Source organism: Copadichromis virginalis, linkage group LG7 (genome assembly GCF_057382275.1).
Source record: "Copadichromis virginalis isolate Kocher_CV1m ecotype Utaka linkage group LG7, C_Virginalis_male_GT1.1, whole genome shotgun sequence".
NCBI lineage: Eukaryota > Metazoa > Chordata > Actinopteri > Cichliformes > Cichlidae > Copadichromis > Copadichromis virginalis.
In genome coordinates, this window is record NC_140624.1 from 4,564,887 (window position 1) to 4,588,552 (window position 23,666).

Below are 23,666 nucleotides of genomic sequence, written 5' to 3' on the forward strand. Positions count from 1 at the left end.
CTTAAAAAAGCGTCTGCATTACATTTCACTGGAGATCATCGCATCCACTGACATTTAACTGGTCCACAGCGCCATCTGCAGGCACAATGAAAGCACAACCTCACATTTCTGTTCAGGACAATGCTCCATTTTATTTTACTGCACTGTCTTTAAAAAAAAAAGAAAAAGAAATCCCCACACACATGCAGCACAGAACTGAAATAAATAGCTGATTTTTTTTTTTTTTTTACCACAAAGCAAAACATTTCATCCCAACCACATCCATTTGCAAGCAGCTCACAAAGAGAAAAGATTTCAAAAGGATATCAGGGTGCTAAAAATGGTGCAAACACATTGCAATCTCTTCTACACATATTATTTAGTGTTTCCTAAAAATCACAATAAGAATTACTTAAAAACACATAAAACATACTTAAAGTAAATTAAGGGTTGTTTTTTTAAAATGCAAAGGCAGTTCATAATCCTCTATCTCTAAATTCCTGTACATTCCACAGTTGTAAACATTTAGATGATGAATATACTTAAATATCACGAGGCCCCTTTCTGACTAGTAATGGCAGCTTTACAACTTTACTACACACATAAATTATTTTTTTAATAACCTGCGCCAGAATATTGAAAAGAACATCACCACTTTCACTATGTCAGTAGTACATCACATTTCTCCACAAACCATAAAATAAATAAAATCAGTTTTAACTGTCAACCACCCCGTTGATATTTAGAAGCACCACAGTCAGCCGTTTTTGAAGAAGGTCTCTTCGATGACCTCGGTGAACCTTTCCTTCATCTGCTGACGAAAGCTGGAATACCACTCCAGCAGCCTCCTCCTCCTGTCCACCCTCTGCTCCTGTGTCATCCCTCTCTCCCTCTGCAAGATGGCTGGGAGCTCTTTCCAGTCGCTGATGAAGATGAAGGGCGCCCCTGCAGCTTTTAGGAGTCGTAGCGGGGAGCTGGGCCCTGCTGCACAGCTCCCAGGTGTCATCACATCTTCCACCACGGGCACGGAGCCATAAGAGCAGGCCTCGTAGATGCGGTAAGACTCTGTGTTGATCCCAACTGGGCAGAGAGTGAGCTCGCTTTGGGCCAGAGCTGTCTGATAGCGTCTCAGACTGTCTGCTGTCTCCTGAGGGAGCCACCTGTGGCAGGTAAGAAGGGGAGATATTTCAGTCAACAGTTTAAGCTACCCCTATAAACACAGAAATATACTATAATATTGTTCCATGTAATTTACATTTAGAACTCAAAGCTGTCTCACCTCAGCTCCATTTATTATTAAACAAGTCAGAAAAGTAAACTTAAATGAAGTGTTTCTTGGTACAAAATTGCCATAACCTAAATATAAGTGGAAAACTGAGCACGTGTCATAATTATCTATGCCTATATAATTAGGGCTTGATTATCTTAAAGGCTTAATTTTATTATTTACTTTCTTTATTTAAAAATGTATCTGAAAGCCTTAGCTGTTCACAGTAAAACCAGGGAACAAGTGTTTGTGTTGATGTGGCAGCGTTCAATGATTTAGCACATCAGTTTTTCTTGATATTAAAAGATTTAAACCAGCAATGGGATTTTCTTAGACGAATGGCTTAGATGAATTATCTGTAGGGGTACACACTGAATAAATCAATCATAACATAAATATTGCTAACATTAAAAATTAACAATTAAATTCTTTATCAGCCCTTAAATTAGCATTTATCTTGCCAGTTGTTTGATCTTCGCTACTGCGTAGATTACTGATGAACCGCACTGCACTGAAATGGACTTAAATGGCAGTGAAGACTTATTGCAGTTATTCTCCTTGACATTCCTTAGCATAATCCTCTTTCTTATTCATTTTTCTTTTTCTTTAAGGAGATTTTGGTCAGATTCAGTTGATTTGCCCTATATTTTGCCCACATGTGGATTAAAAGCTTAGGCCTCTGTGATGTCTAATTTTAACCAAAGTCGTTTGGTTCCCTAAAACTTAAATAAGTTTTGGATTTCACTATGCAAGACTAATAATTTGAAACCGCTTGACCATGAAGCTTACTGTAGACATTAATAGTTTCACAAAGATACACTAGGACGGCCTTAGTGGCAAGATGTTCTATACTATTCTAAATATCTCAACTTTTTGTCCTCTTGTTATAGCTGTGTTATAGCACAGTCAGCCAAAGTAAAAATAATCCAGCCAATAAAAAAACTAAAAGATTTTATTCTTTCAGATAAGGCAATGAAACAGGTAATAAATAGTGACTTACTTTTCCCTCCCAGTGGTGATGCAATCCTTTTCCAGGCCAGACTGTGTCAGAATATGCATGAGTGTTTCTCTGGAAGAATTTTTGTAAACAGTTCCTAAGAAATTGCAGAGGTATGGCCGGTTGGAGGTAATTAACTGGGCATTAGGCCTGATCATTGGAAACTGTCTGTATCTGTACAGAGACAAAATCGTGGCATTATATTAGACAGCGTTACTAATTCAAAGAGGAAACATGACACATACACACAAATTAGACAATAAGCGAGGACATACGTAGCAACACCAAGAGGCCACTGAAAGACATCCTTGTCATTGACCCAGGGGCTATCATACACTACAAACAGGAGGTCCACAAAGCCACCATTTCTCTTCAGATGTGGGCTGATCCAGTTGTTGTTGCAGTGCTCATTGCCCAGCAGAACCACAGCAACGTGAGACACTGTATTGGACTGAACCAGAGTTTGGACGTGCTCCAGCCACCGTGTGGAGTAAGTGACTTTTTGCTTTTCGCGGCCATTGAGAACCAAAACCAGACTATTCATGTCCAGAGGCACATGACCCTGCACCACTGCAGGACCTGTGTAGAAACTAGAGACAGAGTGATTTACTAGGATGGGGTCACATTTTTTTCAGTAAATATGTAATTAAGGCTCAAGTGCAAACTATATGTTTGTGCTTTTAAACTTTCTATCTCTGATCTGTTACCTGAAATCAATCTTCCCTGACTGCAGCTCCCCCTCTCTCCATTGTGCTACCTTGTCAGTGGGGTTGAGGGGGCCCTCTAAAACATGTTCCCAAAGGTAAAGCCCTGTAAAGAAAATAGATAGACGAATGACGGTTATTCTGTAGGCCTCCAGGTATGAGATAAAATATATGTAAAACCATAATATCTTGCCACAGAGCAAATTCTTTCCATTTTTAGATGACATCAAAACCTCCTTTCAGGCTGTGACACATTAGATCATGACCTACCTATTGCAGCTTTCCCCCATATCTGGACCTTGTATCTTTTGGGTTTGTTCTTGTCAATTTTACCCAGGTACTGTTTGAAGGCCTCTCTCTTTTTGTTCAAAGCAGAGTTGTACTCCACCTGTTCATCCTCCCACGGATTCCACTCATCAGCAACGTATGGAGCACCGCCATCCCTTACACCACCTACAAACCCAACACACCGTTATCTATTCAATTTTCTTTCCACGCGAAATTAAATAAATATAATTTTTAATTATCGGCTCCTGTTTTTAGGCGGCCCTCCTGCTCCGTGAAATTACCCGATTGTGCTCCCGTCTCTTTCTTCACCACCCTGTGAACGCGGGATAGTACTTTGGTGCTGAAGAAAACATTATACGCAGCATAGAGTGAAAACGCTACATATGCAAAAATAAGGAGAAGGAACAGCTTTCTTTTTGGTATTTTCATTGTTCTCCCCTTTTTTTGTCAGGTTACCATGGTGTATGTAGCTCCGTTTCTGTTGCAAGGACCCTTGTTTACATCACAAGGACCCTTGGATTTAGCTGACGGAGAAAAATGCCTGTACTAAAACATTTGTGTTTAGTTTGTAGGCTTTAGGGTCAAATTATCGTAACGTGTTAAAACCGACATTAAGTTGAAGAAGTCAGACAATATTTAATAACGATTTTTTTTTGTAGAGGAGAAAAAGAAAGACAGTTAGGTTAATGCGGAACTTTAAAAAGAGTTCGGAGACAGTTTCCGGTACAGAAGATTAGAGTGATACACACAAGTTACGTACCGGAGATTGTACACGCAAGGTCGTGTCCCCAACTGTGGGGTTGAGAAATCTTATCTTGGGCGAAAATGATGTCCATAACTGCTCGTCCCGGGGCTTTTCCCCCGTTTCTCCAGACAACAAAGCATGCACTAAAAACTTTGATGTCTCCGGGAGCCAAAGAAGTGGCCGTTGTTGCTGGTAAGGCCCAGTGACGAGCGTTATTAATGTTAGCCGGGGTTGCTAATGAGCCGCATGAGGATAAAAGGATAAAAAAAAAAACGCTGTACCGGCGTCTTAATTATTCTATAACATCTTAATGCTGTAAAATGTGAAACCTATTTTCGGAGGCTTCTTGAAAACTAATCGTAAACAACTTGCGATGGCTAGCAGGACGTTGGAAGGGTAATGGGCAATCTTTGACCTGACTGACAAATAGGACCCGAATAACAGCGTAGTGGAATAAGGAAAGATGACAATAGAAGGATCTAAAGAAATATAATATATATTTAAAGAATTCCATTTGCATGGAGGTGGTTACATAAAAGACATTTTTTTAAGCCTCATATTTGCACAGTTTCCAATTTGATAAATATGAACAATGGTGCCTCGGTTTTGTAGCAAAATGTGTTTATTTTCGTTGTTTTGTCAAAATATGAAGATGTCAGCCTAGATTTCTATTATTTATTCTAGAAAGACCGAACAACCTGATGTTGTATAATTATCAGATTATCATATAATTCTAAATACATGTTTCAAGCAGCTGTAGATAAGATAAGATAAGATAAGATAGAACTTTATTAATCCCTCGGGTGGGTCCTCTGGGAAATTCGACTTCCAAAAAAAGCACAGCAACGACCGAAGTTACAGTTACAGAACTGTTATATATATATATACACACACACACACATATATAAATACAGAGACAAATATAAATAAAATATACAAAGGGGATAAATAGAATAAATAGGAATAAAAAATAAAAATACAAGTGAATTGCACATTTCAAGTATTGAGTCTATTGCACTGTTGACTATTTACAAAAAGTATTGCACAAGGTATTGTACAGTGAGGTGCAGAGGCACTGCAGCTTAGTTGTTCCCCCCTCCTTTGTCCTCCTGTTTCCCCTCCCTCTCCCCTCCAGAGAGGAGTTAAACAGTCTGAGAGTCACAGTAATTGATTTTTTTTTTCCTGTTTGGCCTTTCACCATGTCAGATTTTCACTAGAATGTTATCATAGCTTCAAGAATTTACAATTGTTTAGAATATTATGTGCATTATGAACATGAGGCTTACATTTTTAGTGTCACCAATTTTTTTTTATACCTGTGTATCAGTTGACCTAATTTGAAATTCCTTTTTCATTTCACTTCCATTTTATATGTATTGCATGCATTCATATTGAAAGGAGCAGACCCTACAATATTAAAGGGAAAACCCCAACAATGAGACATGAGACAACAATCAGTATGTAAAGCATTTAGGCAAAAAAAAAAAAAAAACAACTCAATGTAACATTAAGAAAATGGAAGAACCAGGCTCAGTGAGCAACAACTACCCACTACAAAAAAGGAGAACACAAGGAGACGGCATAAAACACAGACTGTAAGACTGAAGTGATGAAGAAGTGCTCAGTGCAACATTGCCAGTCCACCAGCATGCTGAGTCTTTGAAGGCAAAACTAAGGGATGGTTTCACTTTTAGGGATCTTTAAGAACAACCATATAAAGAATTACAGTAGGTAGGTTAGTCTCAAAGTACCAAATGGCTGCAAAATTAGGACGTGTGGAATTTACAGCATGAGCTCAAAAAGTAGAAATTTAAAGATTTATTTTTGCCAAACCAAAGTCATTCAGTTTTTAGGGTCATTTGAATGCACCAGAAGTTATTGTCATTACAGTCAAATATGAATTAAGCCTCAAATTAAACAACACTTTTCTGAGTTGAGTTTTTGACAGAAAATGATTATTTTGTGAGATGTTGTATAGTTTACTATCTGTTTATTTATCTCCTGCCTGTGTCTTTGAAACGTATTTGTCGCTTCAGCTCCTGGAGGAGTCCGCCTTGCACACACAGACATCAAGATTCCAGACTTTTCAGACTACCGTCGGCCTGAGGTTATGGACCCCAACAAGTCCTCCCAAGAGAGCAGTGAGGCAAGAAGGGCATTCTCTTACTTGTTCACTGGCGCTACCACTGTGGTGGGAGTTTATGCAGCCAAGACAGTCGTCACCCAGTTCATCTCCTCCATGAGCGCATCTGCTGATGTCCTGGCCTTATCCAAGATAGAGGTCAAGCTGAGCGATATCCCAGAAGGCAAAAACATGACCTTCAAGTGGAGAGGAAAACCCTTGTTTGTCCGTCACCGTACAGAGAAGGAAATCGCCACAGAGCAGGCAGTGAATCTTGCAGAGCTGCGTGATCCCGAGCATGACAAGGATAGAGTGACCAACCCCAAGTGGGTCATCGTTCTTGGTGTGTGCACCCATCTGGGTTGTGTGCCCATTGCTAATGCCGGAGAGTACGGAGGCTACTACTGTCCCTGCCATGGCTCTCACTATGATGCTTCAGGAAGAATCCGGAAGGGACCCGCTCCCCTTAACCTAGAGGTTCCCTACTATGAATTCCCAGATGATGAAACGGTGGTGGTGGGATAAATACAGGAGCTTTGCCTCGGTTCCTCTCTGTAATATGTATTTTCTGATGGCTCCCTGAGAGAATTGGGGTTGTGTATTTACTAATAAAGAATATTATATCCAACTCTATTATTGAAATCATGAAAAATTATTTTCAATTTTAACTGGGTTATTTTTTCAGTTCATTATGTTGATATCATAAATCAATTACACATTAATACTGAATCTTAAAAAGAACTTAATCTACTTACACAAACAATTTTTCACCACTTTATTATTGGGCCAGTGACACAACAGTAGAAAAGCAAAGACAAATAGACCAGAAGAAAGTTTTTATCAGAAATGACTAAAGCAGGAATGAAACCATGTAAAATACAGAACCAAAACACCCACAACAGGTGTATAAAACTATATTTAAAAATACATATGCTTAAAAAATAACTTGATTCATTAGTGTGAATTTTAACCTGTACATACATTTAATTATCTGACAGCCAAATCTCTTATTAACGATGTCTGGAGAGACTTTCTTAAAGGCGATTCTTCATTCACGCTGATAAAGGGTTAATGGAGAAGATATGTCTATAAAACAGAGCAGAATCACAATAAAATGGACGTTAAATGGACATCTTTTTTGAACCACTACTCCACATGCTATATGCACATATTCACACATTCTATAGTCTATGTGTCTTATGCCTTTGGGCACTTTCACGTGAATAATAAGCACGCACACACTCACACAAATGCTCATGGATGCACTAAGAGCAGCTTAGGGTTCAGTATCTTGCCCAAAGATCCCTCAACATACAGACTGGATGAGTCAGGATAAAATCACAGACCTTCAGATGACTAGAATCCTATGCCAACCCCAGCACGCTAGCTTAAGTGTGTTAGTACTAAGTTTAATAAAAGACAGATCTACAATGTTAATGCCCAGATGGATTCAATGCCAAGGAATAAAGACTGCTATGCCAAATGCCAAGTCCACACTGGTTTTATTTTTTATTCAAAGTGTACAATATGCTGTATACAGTTGCTGGCAAATCTGCTAAAATGTAAAAAGGCTGGTAATTGATGTAATTATATCAAATCTTTATATTACACAGCAGAATTTTGGCTTAGTTCACAATCCTTTTTATGTAAATAAGATAGTAGACTGGACAACATCACAACTCCATCAAACCTAAAATTCACTATGACTTAAAGCCAGACTTGATGATCGGTGCAGTTAAAGACAGAATAAATGGTACAATAAATAAGTAATAATTGCACTTATCAAAATAAATTACCCAGCCATACAGCTGTTTTCATCAACATATGTAACATTTATATCATACAGAATTTAATTAGGAGTCTTTTAAGTGTCAAAAAGTAGTTCACACTCATCAGAGAACATCCTCCTCTGCATTTAGGCTTCTGTGTCACAATATTGAAAGTGACTAATCAACATAGTGCACTTCTGCCTGGAGCTCCTTGGTGATGTATCCAAGAAGAGCAGCCGTAAGCTGCTGCTTCAGAGTTGCATTGCCCATGACTAGAGCAATCAGCTGAGCCAAATCAGTCCACTCAATGTCTCCCAGGATTTCCATGAGATCCTCATAAAGCTTCTGCTTTTCCTGAGGGCTGAGCTCCATTATGATCTGTGGAAGTGGTTTGAATTGACCACTGGTCAGCCAGCAGCCCAGAAGGCCTCCAGCAGCCCCTCCTACGGAAGATCAAAATTTCAAACTTTTGAGATAAACCAATAATGCTGATCACTCCAAAATAAACAGCTTAATTCCAATACATCAGCATTTATGATGAATCTATATGATTAGAAATGGTTCCTAAAGATAGAGGAACTGTTGCATTGTTCCACTCACCTACAGCTATGCCAAGAGGACCTCCAACCAATCCTCCAGCAAAGGCCAGCGCCCCAGCTGCTGCTGCTCCTTTCCCAGAACCTTTTACTGTGGTCTTAACTTGCTGATTGGTGGACAACTCACAACACAGCTTCATAACATCATCGATTCGTGGAGACATCCTGTGGATTAGATTTGCGATTCATAAAACAATTGCACAATTTAGACATTTTTGTTCAACATTTCAGCAACACAGGCCCATAAAAGTTGAAAGGATTTGAAATTGTGTTTTTATTTAGAATTGTTCCCTCATAATTTATTAAATACTTTCAGTTTCACAAGATTGGGTACAGCAGCAGCATTGCCAACATTTCAGCAGGTTATAATTGAAAAATAACTTCAAAATTAAATAAATGAACAAAATACCAACACAGCTTAGCTCATCTTAAATTCCACACATTACTTGCTAAACTTTAACAATAAAACATTTAACATTTTAAAAAGCTAAAATAAGAAACTTCAGACGTAATTAAATCAGTTCTCAATGAAAAAATAACATTAAGCTTAAAAATAAAACAGAACAAAGTTAAAGGTAAATATGAGACAATGAGTAGAAGTGATATAAATAGGTTAAAAAAAAATCAATGACCGGTATCTCGAAAAGCTAGGTCACAAAGGTCTTTGTTTTTAAAATGCTTTGCCTTTGTGTACACTCCAGATAGGTATGCTGACGTAAACGGTCATACTTTTACCGAGCATGCGCCCTCAGATTGACTCGTGAACCCATCATTTTTATTTCACTGTTAATAAGAGCCTGACACTTTTACTAAAATCAAAAAAATTTTACTGTCAGTTATTGTACGCGCTGATTTGTATAATTATATACAGAGTGATTTTAATTACAGTTAAATTCAGACTCTCGTCACAATAAATGGTTAAATAAACCATAATTACACATTGAAGTTTAGGAATAATAAAGTCATTAACAACTCAAACGGACTATTTGGGCTGTTGATAATTAATACATTTTGGTGAGTGTTCTTGTGTTATGAGATTTCTGGCTTAATGCAAGTTAAACTGATAGTATTATCTATCCACACAGCCGCAATTTAATCACCGTGAGCCCTTATCTCACTTCAACTGATGCTGAATTTGGCGACCTTTACTAAAAACAGTTTTTGAAAAAAACAAACAATTAACATTATGAATATTCTTCCCGCATGCTTTCGTATTGTAAAGGCGATCAAGCAATCAAAAGCTTCATAACAGACTGCGCAGCTCTGTCATTTCTGCAAAACTCTGTCAATTCAAATTAAAGCCATAGCTGCTTCACCATCCACAGTAAACGCTTGGCACATACCTTGCTGTCTATTCAAATCCTTATCGACATTTACTGGTCCTGTTTTTACTATGTCATTCTCATTATTTGCTGAGCTCGGCCGGGCTCCGCATGCGCCTCATGATATATGAAGCTTGCTGTATGACTCTTGCCGCAATGCCTGATGGGAATGCGCTGGGAAGTTGCATTCAAGTCCAAAAACTACAAACGTGTAAACCACATTTAGCCGAATTAAAATAGAGTGTTGAGCCTAAATTCCAATACAAGTTTCAGCAATGTATAATATTTTTAGACTAGCCTAAATTAGTATTGTTATATTTTTCTTACAAATTGTACATTTTAACAGCGTGTGAGTTTATAAATATAGCATATATGGCATCAAGCCATTATAACGTATTCTTAACTTAAATACGTTAAAATATCATTGGACAGTTGAAAATAGTCTTTGATTTTCAGGCCAAATAATCTGTGTTCACTGTGCTTTAAAGGATAAACTCTGAATTATTAGCCGTTCTTTTTTTTTTATAGCTTGTGTACACATTGTTTATAACTGGTGTTTCTCATATTTCCAACAGCAATTAAAAGCAACAAAAACAGACTATTTAATTCCTGCCACACAGGAAGGCTGGGAGCTTGGGGATAAATCATATTGTTGTTATCATATTACATCAAACTCATTCAACTGCCGTGTTTGATTCGGTCGTTACTTCTAATACTTTTATAGGCTTTTATGTGATGTGTGTTTAAATATTATATGTAAATTTTCGTGCAGCATCGGGAAGGTGAACATGGGGAGGTTTGCACCTGCTGCCAGTTAAATAGTGCCTGAATGTGCAAATCTGTTGTGCTTGTCACTGTTTTTATATGCAGGTGGAACAACATCACCTCGCTTTAGATTGTTTACATCTGTGCAGACGTTCATATTTACCCAGAGTACACTGGGAGGAAGAACTGCATCAAGCTCGCTTCATTTGAAACCAAAACGGAAAATGCAATGTTTGACATTTAAAATAAAAGCATTAAATGAGAAAGGAAAGAGATGCATTAAATGCTAAAACTTTTGAAGTTCTCGATGAGTCATGGTAAAAATAAAGTACACACTTTTTAAATGTAATCATTTGTAGTCACAGGATGTGTGCGCCTCGCAATTATTAAGACTACCGAACTCAAGGTGTTGCAGTGGCCCAGTCGACCTCCATATCTTAGCCTTCCATACGCAAGCTGAATTACTTGTGTGAATCCAACACGGACTGATTTTTTAGCCTTACGAAAAACTTGCTGATGTGAAACTAGAGGATGGGCTTGAGAGTAGAAAGAAGCCACCACAAGGTGTGCACTTTGTTGTGACTGTAATTTTACCAGATTTATTCCTATTCACTTAGGTCCACCAAAAGTATAATTGTTTTTAGTTTTTTTTTCTTTAATTTTACGTTTTGTATTTGTTGCTGTTGTTGTTGTTGTTAATGCTAAACCAAGTATACGACCGAAGTCTTTTATTTTGAAAGCTCAGACCGGGACCACCCTGGAATAGCGGTTGAGTTCTTGGAGTTGGACGGAGGTGCATGGCGCAGCGAGAGTGACAAGGAGTATTGGCTAATCTTCGGATATTCAGACTGTGGATATTTTTGGAAATCATGCAGAAATTCTGAAATGAGAGTGTGAGATGATATCACTTCCGAAAGTGTGGATAACTATCACTGACCCATTGATGAATACGAGCAGAACGGGTCTCAGGAATAGCTGCTGCTGCATTCATAAACACTTCTTTAGAACTCACAACAGCCCTTGAGCTTTGTTTTGGGGTCACGAAACACCAGAAATTTATTTTGTGCAAGTGGGTTGGCAATGGCTGAAAAGGGTCAAGTGGATATAGAACACCTCGGCGGAGTTATCAGGCTCCGAGAGGAGCACGAAAAGGTAATATCACCAGTTGTCGCGAAACATTTTGCTGGCTAGTATGCAACGTTAGCCAAGCCACCGTCAGCCACTGGGCACATGGTGCACCGGGGAAGGTCTTGGAGCCACTTGCTGGGACTTGCTGAAGTACCTTTTACTGCAGATACACACATCTGTGCCATTATTGTTTCACAGGTTACACAAAGAGTGTTTGTTGTTTTGACTTTCAGTTTTCGAGAAGCTTCCTCCTTCTGCGCTCACATGTTCAAGTTTAAATGTTGTAGGAGGGCGTGCTCAGCTAGGTTCGTTTCTTGGCATTAAAAAAAAAAGAATTTTATACCAGTGCTGTTTGCTTCTTTACTTTGGGAAGTAAATTTCACCTAGATACAAAACCACTGTGTTTTTATTTCATTTTTTTTGCTTCATTTTTAAATTATTAATTTTGTGTTTGTCTCGTCCTACTTCCCTGTGTGTGATGATTGTCAAACTATTATTACATATAAATTCGTGCCTCTGGGCAGTTGTGTCTGCAGCCGGGGTAAAGTAAAAGCCTCGGTGAAATGAATGTTTTATCACAGATGATTTAAATGTTTTTAAATGTTTTTTAAATTTTCCACCTGGAGACTGTAAGTTGCGTAGATTTATCAGCTTGATTCTTACTAAAATTATTTGTCCTGAAACAGGTGGTGAAAGACTGTGAAAGTCGGATTCAACACTGGTAAGCATGAAAGCACCAATGAACTTGAGCACAAAGTTGGTTGTTTTTAAAATATGCTTGCATTAACTGAGTACACTGTGCAGGTTCTTCATGTTCTAATATTCCTTCAGTGTAGTTTTGAAGTTTACTATATCAGGTTTAGACCTCCCCATTTTTTTTTTGCCCTATTTTGCACAAACATGCTGTTATAACCAAAAATAGATTCTTTTAGGGTCATCAATACTTTCTAAATTGACAGAAAACGTCAGTTGCTTATCAAGTTTGTGCACACCCACACAGTGATATTCTTTTATTTCCTAATGAAGTGTTTGACCTTTGCTCAGGTTCCAGCAGGCCCCATTTCACAGCACAGATTTTTGACTTTTTATTGTAGGTGTTACTGTTAGTGTTGTCAACAGCCCTGGAGTATTTAACAATAAACAGTGCCTGTGATGCAAAACAGCAGGTTAGTGACATGGAAACACCTTAACAGAATTGGGTTAATAAAAAGAATGATTGAAGTATTATCAGGGAAGTAACATGTCAGGGAGGGTGGCTCCATCTCATTTCTCTTACTTAATACTCATCAATCCTTGCTTGCTATGACCTGTGGGTCTACAAGGACAGACTTCACTCTGATGTGAAATCAACAAGTTTAGATTTATTTGTTTAGCACAAATTGTGTTGCAACAGTAGGGCTGCACGATTTTGCATAAAATGAGAATCACGATTTTTTTGGCTTAGAATTGAGATCACGATTTTCTTTTCCAGTATAAATATTTATTGCACTTATTAACTGCACATCAACTTCGTAACAGTTGAGACTGAACATAAAAACAATAAATAAACATAAAAACAACAAATGTCTCACGTTTTGTTGTTGCCGCAAAATGTTGTACTGCTTGAAATTCCGTCTCCACCGTTGCTCGACACTGCGTGTATAGAGCAGGTAGTGCAACAATAGAAAAATAACACAGCACTGTGTAGCGTTTGTCTAGGGCAGGGGTGTCAAACTCAAATACACAGTGGGCCAAAATTCAAAACTGGAACAAAGTCGCGGGCTAACATTAATATTTATTGAAATATATTTATTCCTCCAGATATAAGAATAAATCTTTTCTTATGGACTCAAACACGTTTTGCTGAAAAACTGAATATGGAACAAGCAAAGCTTAATACTAAACAATATATATATTAGCTGTATAATACCAGTAGGTCAGCTCTGATAGTAATTTGGTATGGCTTCGCGGGCCAAATGTAAGTAGGCTGCGGGCCAAATTTGGCCCGCGGGCCAGAGTTTGACACCTATGGTCTAGGGTGTTGATCATTTTCCTAAATCCCTCGTTTTGCACAGTGTTGATGGGAGCCAGGTGATAAGTAATAGCCGCTAATTTCTTTGTGCCTGCGGGAGGTCGACGGGTATAGGGAAGCGCTGTGTAAGGTTCCCGTTATTGGTGTTTGGGTGGTTGACCGGGACGGATTTTCTCCTGTCACTTTCTCGTCATCCCTGACGTGCTAATTTTAGCATCACACGGCACAGCTTCTGTATCACGTGGTATAAGGCTCCGCCCTTGTCATTTGTTGAGCAGGAAGAGTGAGCGCTTGTTTTCATGCAGAGTACGTCCCGGATCAAAATGCGGTACAATCGTCGTCTTTTTTCTTTTTTTTTTATCGTTGTCATTTGGAAATGAGATCACACATAAGTATGAATCGAGATCGCGATTTTCTAACGATTAATCGTGCAGACCTGTGCAACGGCACAGCTGATTAAAAGAAAACTGGCTTATTTTATTGAATGTGCACATGCAAGTAGTTTACAAAAGGGAAACATGCAGAGATGCTGTATATGGACAAAAATACTGGGCCACTTACACATTACACTACAGGCGCTGCTCAGCCATAGAAACCTGTGCCATGAAGCTCCGAACGCACAGCTTTTGTGCTGATCTTAATGCCAGAGGAGGTCTGTAGCTGCTGAGTCGGCAGAGTGATGACGACTTTTGTCTACTATGCGCTTCATTACTCAGTGTCCTCTCTCTGAAACTTTACATGGTCTGCCACTTTGGATCCCGAATGCTTTTACTCTAGTAGGAAAGACATTTATTGACAGTACCACGCTTGAATTCAGTGAAGTCTTTGGAAAGACCAGTTCTTTCACAAATGTTTGTAAATGCATGTTTAGGTGATGGATTGTAAGTACTTTAATTTAAAGGTGTGTCCCAGTATTTAAGTGTATATAGTACATTTCACATTGCAATTTGTCGTATTTGAGGAAGTTACTACTTTGTTTCAGTGGCAGTAGTCTGTTTTTGTGCCTTGTTATACTACAGGCATTTTAAGCAGACATAGATTAGCAGAGCTGCTAACAAAAAAAAGATGCTGAAAGTATTGCTGCATTTAAGAGAATTGACATGTGGTGTATGCACAGAGAGACATTAAGAGATAGTAGCGCTCTTAACAGACAGATAAAAACACCTGTGTGAGTGGACCATGACTGTGTAGGGGCTTCACTGCAGGGTAGATTTGCTACAGTAAGTGCATTTCCATTGATTCTAAGTAGGGGGTGTTAGCATCAGTGTTTTAAGTATTATTGATTAAAATAAGAAAAGTGCATGTAGGTTTTGTGTTATTACATTTATTTTGCATTATGTGTAAAATGAAAGAGAGTACTTATCAGTAAAAGGGCAATAAAACATTTTCTTTATAACAGATGTGTAAACATTGTCCTGTAAGTCTCGACAGACTCACACAGGTGATTTCATTTCCACTGACTAGAGCTTTTAAGACTATATGGGCGTGCATAGAGTGTGATAAATATCTTCCTCATGCTCCTATTAGCATTCACGGACCTGACGTGAGATAAATCCCCTTTTTGTTATTATTGATACATTAATCCAGTCCAGTTACACACTATTCAGTGTAGTTTCTCTCACGTTTCTTTTACACAAGGGTCTGATTTGGCAGAATATTTGCCTATTCCCAAATTAAAAACAAAAAAAGTAAGTAAATTCAAAAGAAGAAGCATAAAAATATCGTAAAATATGCTGAGGCCACTGTATTGCACTGTGAATCTAAAGCTCCCCTCTCAATGTCTTTATTTATTTTTAAATTCACCACTGCTGAAAATACTCTTTCTATCCTTCCAACACAGTGAGTGAAGTGTGTGTGTGAGTGATCTAAAATAATAGACAGTGTACGAGAGAGGTGAAGAATAGAGTACAGACATGGTGGAGTGGATAGAGATGAGTGCCAGGGGTGATTTGACAAATGGATAGAAGAACGAGGGAAAGGGAAGGCTTACAAGATGGTAGTGAGACCTGCTATGATGTATGGTTTAGAGGTGTTGCTACTGATAAAAAGACAGGGGGTAGAGCTGGAGGTGACAGAGTTGAAGATGCTCAGATTTCTGTTGGGAGTGACCAATAGGGATAGAGATTAGGATGTTGGCAGGACAGCTTAGGAGACAAAGCTAGAGGTGTAAGGTTGAGATGGTTGGCTTTTTTAATCATAGCTACAATCTGTACACTACCATGGTGGTTTTTAAGTCAAGCGGTCAGTTGTTTTTATTTAATTGCTTAAGATTTGCAACCATTTTTATACACACTCCCCCATTTTCAGAGGCTTAAAACTATTTGCACAAACAAACATACTTGTAAATATAAGGATCTTTTTAAATACTTGAATTAAAAAATCCTTTCCAGTCAATGTCTGTCGAAGGACATCATAAAGTGCTGCTCGGTTTTCATGCAGCCACCTTCATTTGCTGCTGCTTGTTTGTTTTTTGGGGGTCTCTCCGCCCTCAGTTTTGTGTTCAGTTTGTGAAAAGCAGGATCTGCTGGGATGAGATCAGGTGACCGACTTGGTCACTGAAGAATATCCCATCTCTTTACTTTGATAAACTCTTGGGTTGCTTTTGCAGTTTGCTTTGGATCATTATCTGTTTGCAGTGTGAAGCACCTTCGGATCAGCATTTGGTTGAGTCTGAACAGAGAGTATAGCTCTGTACACTTCACAGTATGTACTTCTGTCAGTAGTGACATCATCAGTAAACACTCCTGGCCCAGTTTCACTGGCAGCCATATGTGCCCGTGCTATAACATTGTCTTCACCACGTTTGAGAGACGATGTCGTGTTCTTCAGCTCATGGGCTGTTTCTCTCCTCCTCCATACCTTTTGCTTTCTATCATTGTGGTAAAAGTCATCGGTTCAGTTTTTTTTTTTTCCAAGAACTTGCAGGGGCTTTCACATGTTTTCTCTAACGTGTAATCTGACCTTTCTGCAGGCCAGATTACATAGGTTCATTTTGTTTGTTTCCCAAGAAGTAGATTCTGTTTTAAATCATTCATTCAAGTGACTTCTTTAGTCTCAGCTGACTGCAGGTTTCCCCACCCTTATAAACAGTACCTTTGAACAATAGGCTTTGAGGCCAGCTTCTTGATCATTGTTTGTTTGTTTTTTAACCATAACAATGGCCTTCATTCATCAACATCTCCTCCAGTAAACAGCTGCTAAATCCAAATTAAAAGCTTATAATCAACTAAAGATCTTTTATCTGTATTACTTGTCATGACATAAGGGAACAGGCTTCACCTGACAGTCAGTCTGCTTCTCAGTTAATCCAACTGCTTGGAAACCAACAACTTATGGATGTAACTGCATACAAAGTTCATAAATGTAAAATTCCTAAATCCTACTGAAAATGCATTACAAAAGCTACAAAAAAGTACTGTTGCCTCCATTGCTGTAGCTGTTTACTAATTGGATTTTAAAGTGCTCATTAAAAAGTTTGGTTTCAAACGTTTGATTGCAAGAGGAGAGTGTAAAGGAGAAAATACTCTTCCAACAGATGACTGGAGGGATTTATTACCCAGTATGAGGGGGCTGTTGGCAGCACTGTGCTTTCAAATGGGAATATAACACTTGCTGTAAAAGGCATTGGAAGCTGAGCCTGATTCAGTAGTTTATGTTGAGGATGCTGTCATAAAGCTTTGGTAGCTGTGGTCCATTTACAAAGTGGTCAAGTGATTTTTGCTGAGGGGATTTTTTGTTTCTGCTGTCTTTGTTGTATAAATATGATAAGAAATTTTAATTAGCTGGTCCTTTTTCTTCTTTCTTTCTTCCTTTCTTCCTTCCTTCCTTGGTCAGTTTCTCTTCCTATAATTCCTAAGGTTTTACAATGCCCAGCAAAAAATAAGTAATAAGAATAAGTAAATGAAAAAAACAGTGACATCTTGAGACTACTTTAGCTGCTATGCCACATTTGCCCTCCCCAAGTGGAAAACAGGCGCTCCCCCTTTACTCCATTGTTTGCTTCCCATTGTTTAAATTTTGACTTATCCCAAATATGACAAACACACCAAATTAGACAGGATGGCTTCAGAGAGCTGTGGTTTCATTGGAGAAACCTTTTGTTTGCAGGAAGAAGGTGTCGGGTGACTATGAAGCCCTGAATGACCGCCTCAAAACTCTGCCAGATCAACTGTCATATGACATCATGGTGAGTGATGACCTTGTTTAAAATACAGAGGAAAGGAGAGAATTCTAAAATACACAAAAGTTCACTCCTATATACGTTTTACTCCTTTATTTGCGTTTGCTCTACCTGTTTGATTTGACCTGTTTCCCTTTTCTTTTCTTTTTTCTTGCGCTCTGTTTTTCCACACGTGCAGGTACCATTTGGCCCTTTGGCCTTTATGCCCGGAAAGCTGGTACACACCAACGAGGTCACAGTGTTGCTGGGTGATAACTGGTTCACCAAGTGCTCTGCCAAGCAAGCTCAAAAAATTGTTGATCACAGGATGAAATGTGAGTATTTTCCTTAAACTATGTTTTTTCACTTCTCACTGAATACTTACCGCGTGACATTAACATAATCTGTTAGTGCTGCTTTTCATCCAGCAGAGGGCGCAAGTGCATCATATCAACATAGCTCGTCTGAACAGATCCTTGAAGGAAAAACTTTAAACCGTGTAACGATTCACCACAGCAGTCATACGTATGCAAAGATGCTACAGCTGTTGGACGTTTGTCATAGCGGGTTGCCGACACATTCGACGCGCCTTTATTTCAATGTGCAGTGTTTGCAGGGCTCATGGACTGCGCAGCTTTTGCGTTCATTCAGGTCACCGCTGTCGCTGCTTAGGCTGTGAACCGTGGGATAACAGCTCCTACCTGTTCCTCTTTTCTGTGGTCAAATCGGGCCCTGTTACTGCAGCGGCTTTGTTCGATCTCACATCAGTTGTGTGCAGCTTTGCTTCCCTGTGTGTGTTAACCCCGCTGCTCATTTCTAGCTCTGAAAATCTCATATCAAGTCAAATGGGCCCAAGTAACGATCTCTGATGTGAACATTATTAGAATGTTTAGTGAAGCAGAAATGTGCTGCCACAGCCCCATCTGCAGCGCCACCCCCAACCCCCCCCGCTCTCGTCCTCCCCCATCTCCTGACCCTGCCCACCCTGCTATTACAGAGCTAAGTGCTGTAATACAAACATAGCTAGCTGAAATGTGTCAGACAGCGGCTGAGTTGTCAGGCCTTCTGTGTTTGACCTTTCCTCACTTCCAGTTGATGCACTGACTGGAGGGGCTCCCGATTGCCATGGAAACAAGGGCCCTCTGCTGCTATTAGTGAAAGGGCTTAATTGTTGTGAAGATTTAATGATCCGGAGTAGTATTCAGGGCAGAAGATATTATCAACTGTTTGTGTCATCATTTTTCATTTTTTTTCTCTTCACAACTTGTTTAGGATTTTAACTCTTTACAAGCTGGTTGTCTTTTTCCTTTTTTTCTTTTTGAAGCGTTTCATTGAAATCTGCCTGCTGTCTCTATGTCTTTTTTCGGCACATGTGGCTCTGTCAGTTTGCCCTCCTAAGTGCACAGTTTAATGAAAATGCATCTGCTGTCTACAGATGTGAAGAATGAACTAGATGGCCTGTCCAAGACGATAAAAAACTTTGAAGCCAGAGTTGGGTTTGCGAAGAATTTGGAAACCATCTCTGCTGTATGTTGCATTACCAACAAGTTGTCTCACACATAAGTTATTGTGCAAGTCATAAATGGGGGCAAAAACATTAACTGTAGTGTTCTTGTTCTTTTAGAGTAAAGGCGACTATGTTGACATCAGAGAGGAGGTTGGAAACAATGACTCTGTTGTCACCAAAGGTATCTTTGTCAGCCTTTCTTCTGACCTCATTTCACTTGTGCATCATGGCCGCAGAGAAAGCAGTGTAGCTTTTCACCTATTGCTTAATTCTACACCAGAATTAAATTCATATGTAGGCGTGAATAGTTTAACCCTTTACAGCCGATCGGAGCGGGCACGCTCCATTTTGCGTAACTATTTTTAAATCCCGGTAGCTCTGCAACCACGTAAGCTAGCGCAATAATTTTTTTTGCATATGAAACCGGAGGAGTTGTACTTACATCTTATGCCATCAGCTTGTCCTAGGTCACAGTTTCCTTCCACATATAGCTTTGCAAAAACTGCAGCAACAAAAACATGATATTCCAGAAACACGCTTCGCCGATCCGATCAGCTGTTTGTAACACTTCCTACGTCCATCAGCGCGAACTATCACATGACCGCATGACCTGCCCGAAACCGGAAGTGACGTCATTTTGCGGAAATGTAGTTTTTTTACGATCGGGGCCTTATGAGCCTATACTTGTGTTTTTAAAAAGTTATGTTTGAGTTTATGACTTTCTGTGTCGTTTCTGGGATGCTTAGGACTCATATTGCACTGCTGGAAATAGTTTATTTTGATGCATATGCTGCTTTTTTGCAAATTTGCATTATAATATTTATTTTCGTTTTTCCTGCAGTGTATAAAAATTGGTGTATTTCAAAAATAAAACTATGAAGACACTCAAAATAAATTTCCTGTGGTGGGAAACTAGTTTGTGCAACTTTTTTGTATTTACAGTTTTGAGGGATGAGCCTCTTAAATTTCTCTAACTAGAAATATATGTTAAAAAAACAAAAACGATTTTCAATTTTTTTGTAGTTTATTGCACTTTTTTGCAATTTATGTAATTACTATGCACCTAATGCAGACATATTATTAAAGTTTGGGCTATAATGGTTGTATTGATGTATAGCAACTTGAAATGCTCCCAAAAATGGCTCCACAGCAAGTAAAAATATAATATAAGCTCTGGCGGACTTGGTTCTATGGTAGGTCTTAAAGGGTTAAAGGTTTCTTTTTCTGTACGCTTTAACAGGAAAGCAAAGAATGGCTCACAAGCCAAACTCTAAGCCCAAGCAGGATGTGTTTTTTGATTTTAAAGAAGAGGATGAGGAGAATGAGGAAGAAAGCAGAGATAGTGGAAGCAGGAAATGCATTATGACTGAGGAGGAGCTATGGGCTAGATTGGATGAACTCGAGAAGCTGGAGGAGCTACAAGATGAGCAGGACAAGTATGTGAAGATACTTTTCTGTTTTTGTATGAGGATCAATAATCCTGCTCTTTCTTTGTTCTTTTTCAAAGTTAGATGTTTTGGTTTTTTCCCCTTCAGATTATCTGATAATGGAGACATGAATGGTGAGGACACATCATCCTCTTCCTCAGAAGAGGAGAAAGATGCAGATGCTGCGACTCCAGTAAATGGGCTGAGTTTGAAGCCAGGTTGGAGCGCGCTGCCTTCCAGCACAGCACCACTCAGACAGGACAGGAAAGAGGAAGAAGACTTTGAGGAGGAAGAGGAAGCCAACTGTTTGCCTACTATCTACTTTTCTCACACAGTCGAACCCAAGAAGGTTAGAGCAATGAATGAGTTAGAACATCTGTGAGTCTTCTGTGAGTTTTCTCTTCATCTTTCCATGTGTCTGCCTTTTGCATCAGGTGAGAATAAATACAGGCAAAAACACCACACTGAAGTTTAGCGAAAGGAAAGAGCAGAAGGAACACTCGAAGAGGAAAAAGAAAAATGGCCACAGCAATGGACATGCTCATCACGAACTTCACAAAATCACAACACCGGCAGACCTTTACAGGTAAAAATATTGCAGTTAGACTTAATGAACAAATGAATTTTGCATGTCTAAAACTGAAATGTGGCCATAAACAGATTCTGGTTTGAAGTATGGAAAAAAAATTGGCCACATTGTATTTTCAGTCCCATTACCACACGTGTATAAAATCAAGCAATACAAACCAGTGAAGAAATGGGTCACTCTAAAGCACTCACTGTTGAGTGCTGTAATAGGTTTGGGGAAATTTCTTCCCTCTCTTCCTGATCAGCTGCTAGTGGCATTACTGCAACGTAGAAGCACTGAGGAGCTACACCAACTCAGTCACTGTTATCTCAATAACTGAATGCTGGCATTGAGAGCATATTCATAGTTGGCAACGCTGACTCAGTAACGATGGAGTTATAAACCTGCTTTTGCATTAACATCAGCAAAAATAACGTGTCCCAGGAACTTTTGAGCAACTTCTGTGGATGTAACATTTTGGTGGCCCAGTACTTTTTTTCATATACTTCATGTTTAGCTGCTTTGACTGGTGAAACTGGACTCTTACTTTTTTTTTTTTTTTTTTTAAATCAGGTTGTTTGTAGATGTGAAAAATGGGGAACCCATACCTAGGAAGTCCATACTGAAGTCACGCAGTCGAGAGAACAGCGTGTGCAGCGACACAAGTGAGAGCAGCGCTGCAGACTTTGAAGAGCGCAGAATTATGGGACGCAGCTTCAGTCACGACGAAGCAACGCACAGCGACACCAGCGATGGCATCACAGAAGAGGACAGTCCCACAGCAGTGTTGCTGCAACCTCCCAGCAGATTTGAGGTGAAAGAGAGCTGAATGCTTCAAAGTATTCACCTCAGAGTAAATGTAACATTTAGAAAAGTTTCAGCATTGAGTTTGTTGTTTTTACACTCTTCGATTAAATGTATGGTCTGCATGATTCAAAGTTACTGCACTTGTGTTATTTCTTTTTAAGTAGTGTCCCGGCTTTAAGTTGGTTTAGTATTTGTTACCTGAACACGTTTCTTTGTATAGTTCTTAATCTCATTTTGGTGTGAAAGATTCTGCAATATATCCGAGCACAAATATATGAAAGTGTGACGCAACATCAGTTTCCTTACTGTTGTTTCTTTTTTATTTCTCTTTCTCAGGCTTTTTCAGGTACAGTTATAGAAAAGGATCCAATGCCCTCAGCTGTCCCTCATCTGACCATCTCTCCACCAGCTCTGCCAACAATACTGGAGAAGAAACAGGAGGAGGTGGCGCCTGATGTTGCCCCACCCCAGCAAGCCCCGAAGAGGGTGTCAAAGTTCAAAGCTGCCCGATTGCAGCAGAAGTGACTGTTAAGAGGCAAATATTCAGCTTTTACATGAACATCTTTTGTGAAGCCTTTGTTTCTCTCTGGTAACTGAACAAAAAACAAACCACATGCTCATTTCTTTGCACGCCTTTCATCCACTGATTTCTGTTTCTGTCTGTGAAGTAGAACACTTAACAAATCAGCCTTTGCGTAACACTGCTTTTTTACGGTTTATTGCAGCCTCTTTTGCTTATCTGCTTTAAAAGACATTCTTCTTTTAGTCTTGTTTAAGACATTTGCAGTCTGTCATACGTTTACCTGTCTACTCTTCTGTTGATCTGTGATATCGCCAGGTTAACTCCGACTGTAGGCTTTGCCACATAAGATGAGTTGCCTTTTTTGTTTGTTTTCCCCTAGTATTGATTATTAAACAGAATCAGGTCTCGTTAGCTCTCATTTTACCCTGTCTTGACCTGTCCTACTGAATGTATGTATTCCTTTGTGACAAGCTTTATGTAAAACAGAAAAAATATTGATGGAAAGTAAAAGAAAAATAAATGATTTTGACTACAAGTCTTGATTTCTCTTTGTTCCATAAGAGAAAATAATTCTTACTCTCCTACACAAGGAGATGGATCTATATTTCATTTATGGTCTGCTGACAGGGCTTTATTGTGTTTCTCAATATCTTATACCAAAACGTTTTTCTCCAGTTGTTGTTGCACACAGCACAGTAATAATGGGTAATAATATTTTAGTTTTTTAAATTTTTTGCCTGATGCCTAGTGTAAATTGTTTCAGTCTTTAAATAGCTGTTACTAGACGCTGAGATAAGGCTTTTATGAATTATTGTTACTCCTAGTGAATTTCCTGTTATGCAGTGGAATTAGAAGAGCTAAGTAAAGCACCATCCGCCATCGAACTTTCTAAGGCAGCAATAATGCTTCATCAAATCTGGAAGTTAATTGAAAGCAAAATGGCTCCTCCTGTTAGTAAAAACTCAAGTCCTAAAGGAAGAGA

The 23,666-nt window shown here is 39.0% G+C and overlaps 4 protein-coding genes across 4 annotated transcripts; 2 read left to right on the forward strand and 2 right to left on the reverse strand.

Moving 5' to 3' along the window:
* Positions 1–105: 105 nt before the first annotated feature.
* On the reverse strand, positions 106–3,757 carry rxylt1 (ribitol xylosyltransferase 1). Its single transcript, XM_085461265.1, has 6 exons — positions 3,517–3,757; positions 3,218–3,400; positions 2,951–3,053; positions 2,519–2,833; positions 2,247–2,417; positions 106–1,139 (listed from the first exon to the last, which is right to left on the reverse strand). The coding sequence occupies exons 1-6, from the start codon at positions 3,662–3,664 to the stop codon at positions 737–739; spliced, it is 1,323 nt and encodes a 440-aa protein (XP_085317391.1). The 5' UTR covers positions 3,665–3,757; the 3' UTR covers positions 106–736.
* A 190-nt stretch (positions 3,758–3,947) lies between these two features.
* Positions 3,948–6,735, forward strand: LOC146704247 (cytochrome b-c1 complex subunit Rieske, mitochondrial-like). The gene is made up of 2 exons (XM_085461266.1): positions 3,948–4,172; positions 6,017–6,735. Exons 1-2 carry the CDS (start codon positions 4,061–4,063, stop codon positions 6,625–6,627), a joined length of 723 nt encoding a protein of 240 aa, XP_085317392.1. The 5' UTR covers positions 3,948–4,060; the 3' UTR covers positions 6,628–6,735.
* Positions 6,736–7,585: 850 nt separating this feature from the next.
* Positions 7,586–9,933, reverse strand: LOC146704248 (protein C19orf12 homolog). Its single transcript, XM_085461268.1, has 3 exons — positions 9,811–9,933; positions 8,472–8,632; positions 7,586–8,314 (listed from the first exon to the last, which is right to left on the reverse strand). Exons 2-3 carry the CDS (start codon positions 8,629–8,631, stop codon positions 8,049–8,051), a joined length of 426 nt encoding a protein of 141 aa, XP_085317394.1. The 5' UTR covers position 8,632; positions 9,811–9,933; the 3' UTR covers positions 7,586–8,048.
* A 1,384-nt stretch (positions 9,934–11,317) lies between these two features.
* Positions 11,318–23,219, forward strand: uri1 (URI1 prefoldin like chaperone). The gene is made up of 11 exons (XM_085461269.1): positions 11,318–11,706; positions 12,369–12,403; positions 17,801–17,879; positions 18,052–18,187; positions 19,288–19,379; positions 19,477–19,540; positions 20,600–20,795; positions 20,895–21,135; positions 21,221–21,372; positions 21,928–22,168; positions 22,498–23,219. Exons 1-11 carry the CDS (start codon positions 11,635–11,637, stop codon positions 22,684–22,686), a joined length of 1,497 nt encoding a protein of 498 aa, XP_085317395.1. The 5' UTR covers positions 11,318–11,634; the 3' UTR covers positions 22,687–23,219.
* The last annotated feature ends 447 nt before the right edge of the window (positions 23,220–23,666 follow it).

What these genes read in the sequence shown, in the direction of transcription:
- LOC146704247 (XM_085461266.1), top strand. Translation starts at nt 4,061, where the DNA reads ATGATGTCCATAACTGCTCGTCCCGGGGCTTTTCCCCCGTTTCTCCAG. An exon ending in AGAAGTGGCCGTTGTTGCTG is followed by an intron (nt 4,173 to 6,016) that starts GTAAGGCCCAGT and finishes TTGTCGCTTCAG; the next exon opens with CTCCTGGAGGAGTCCGCCTT.
- uri1 (XM_085461269.1), top strand. Translation starts at nt 11,635, where the DNA reads ATGGCTGAAAAGGGTCAAGTGGATATAGAACACCTCGGCGGAGTTATC. An exon ending in TGACTCTGTTGTCACCAAAG is followed by an intron (nt 19,541 to 20,599) that starts GTATCTTTGTCA and finishes ACGCTTTAACAG; the next exon opens with GAAAGCAAAGAATGGCTCAC. An exon ending in ACACAGTCGAACCCAAGAAG is followed by an intron (nt 21,136 to 21,220) that starts GTTAGAGCAATG and finishes CTTTTGCATCAG; the next exon opens with GTGAGAATAAATACAGGCAA.
- rxylt1 (XM_085461265.1), bottom strand. Translation starts at nt 3,664, where the DNA reads ATGAAAATACCAAAAAGAAAGCTGTTCCTTCTCCTTATTTTTGCATAT. An exon ending in ATGGGGGAAAGCTGCAATAG is followed by an intron (nt 3,054 to 3,217) that starts GTAGGTCATGAT and finishes TTTTCTTTACAG; the next exon opens with GGCTTTACCTTTGGGAACAT. An exon ending in TCAGGGAAGATTGATTTCAG is followed by an intron (nt 2,834 to 2,950) that starts GTAACAGATCAG and finishes CTCTGTCTCTAG; the next exon opens with TTTCTACACAGGTCCTGCAG.
- LOC146704248 (XM_085461268.1), bottom strand. Translation starts at nt 8,631, where the DNA reads ATGTCTCCACGAATCGATGATGTTATGAAGCTGTGTTGTGAGTTGTCC. An exon ending in TCCTCTTGGCATAGCTGTAG is followed by an intron (nt 8,315 to 8,471) that starts GTGAGTGGAACA and finishes GATCTTCCGTAG; the next exon opens with GAGGGGCTGCTGGAGGCCTT.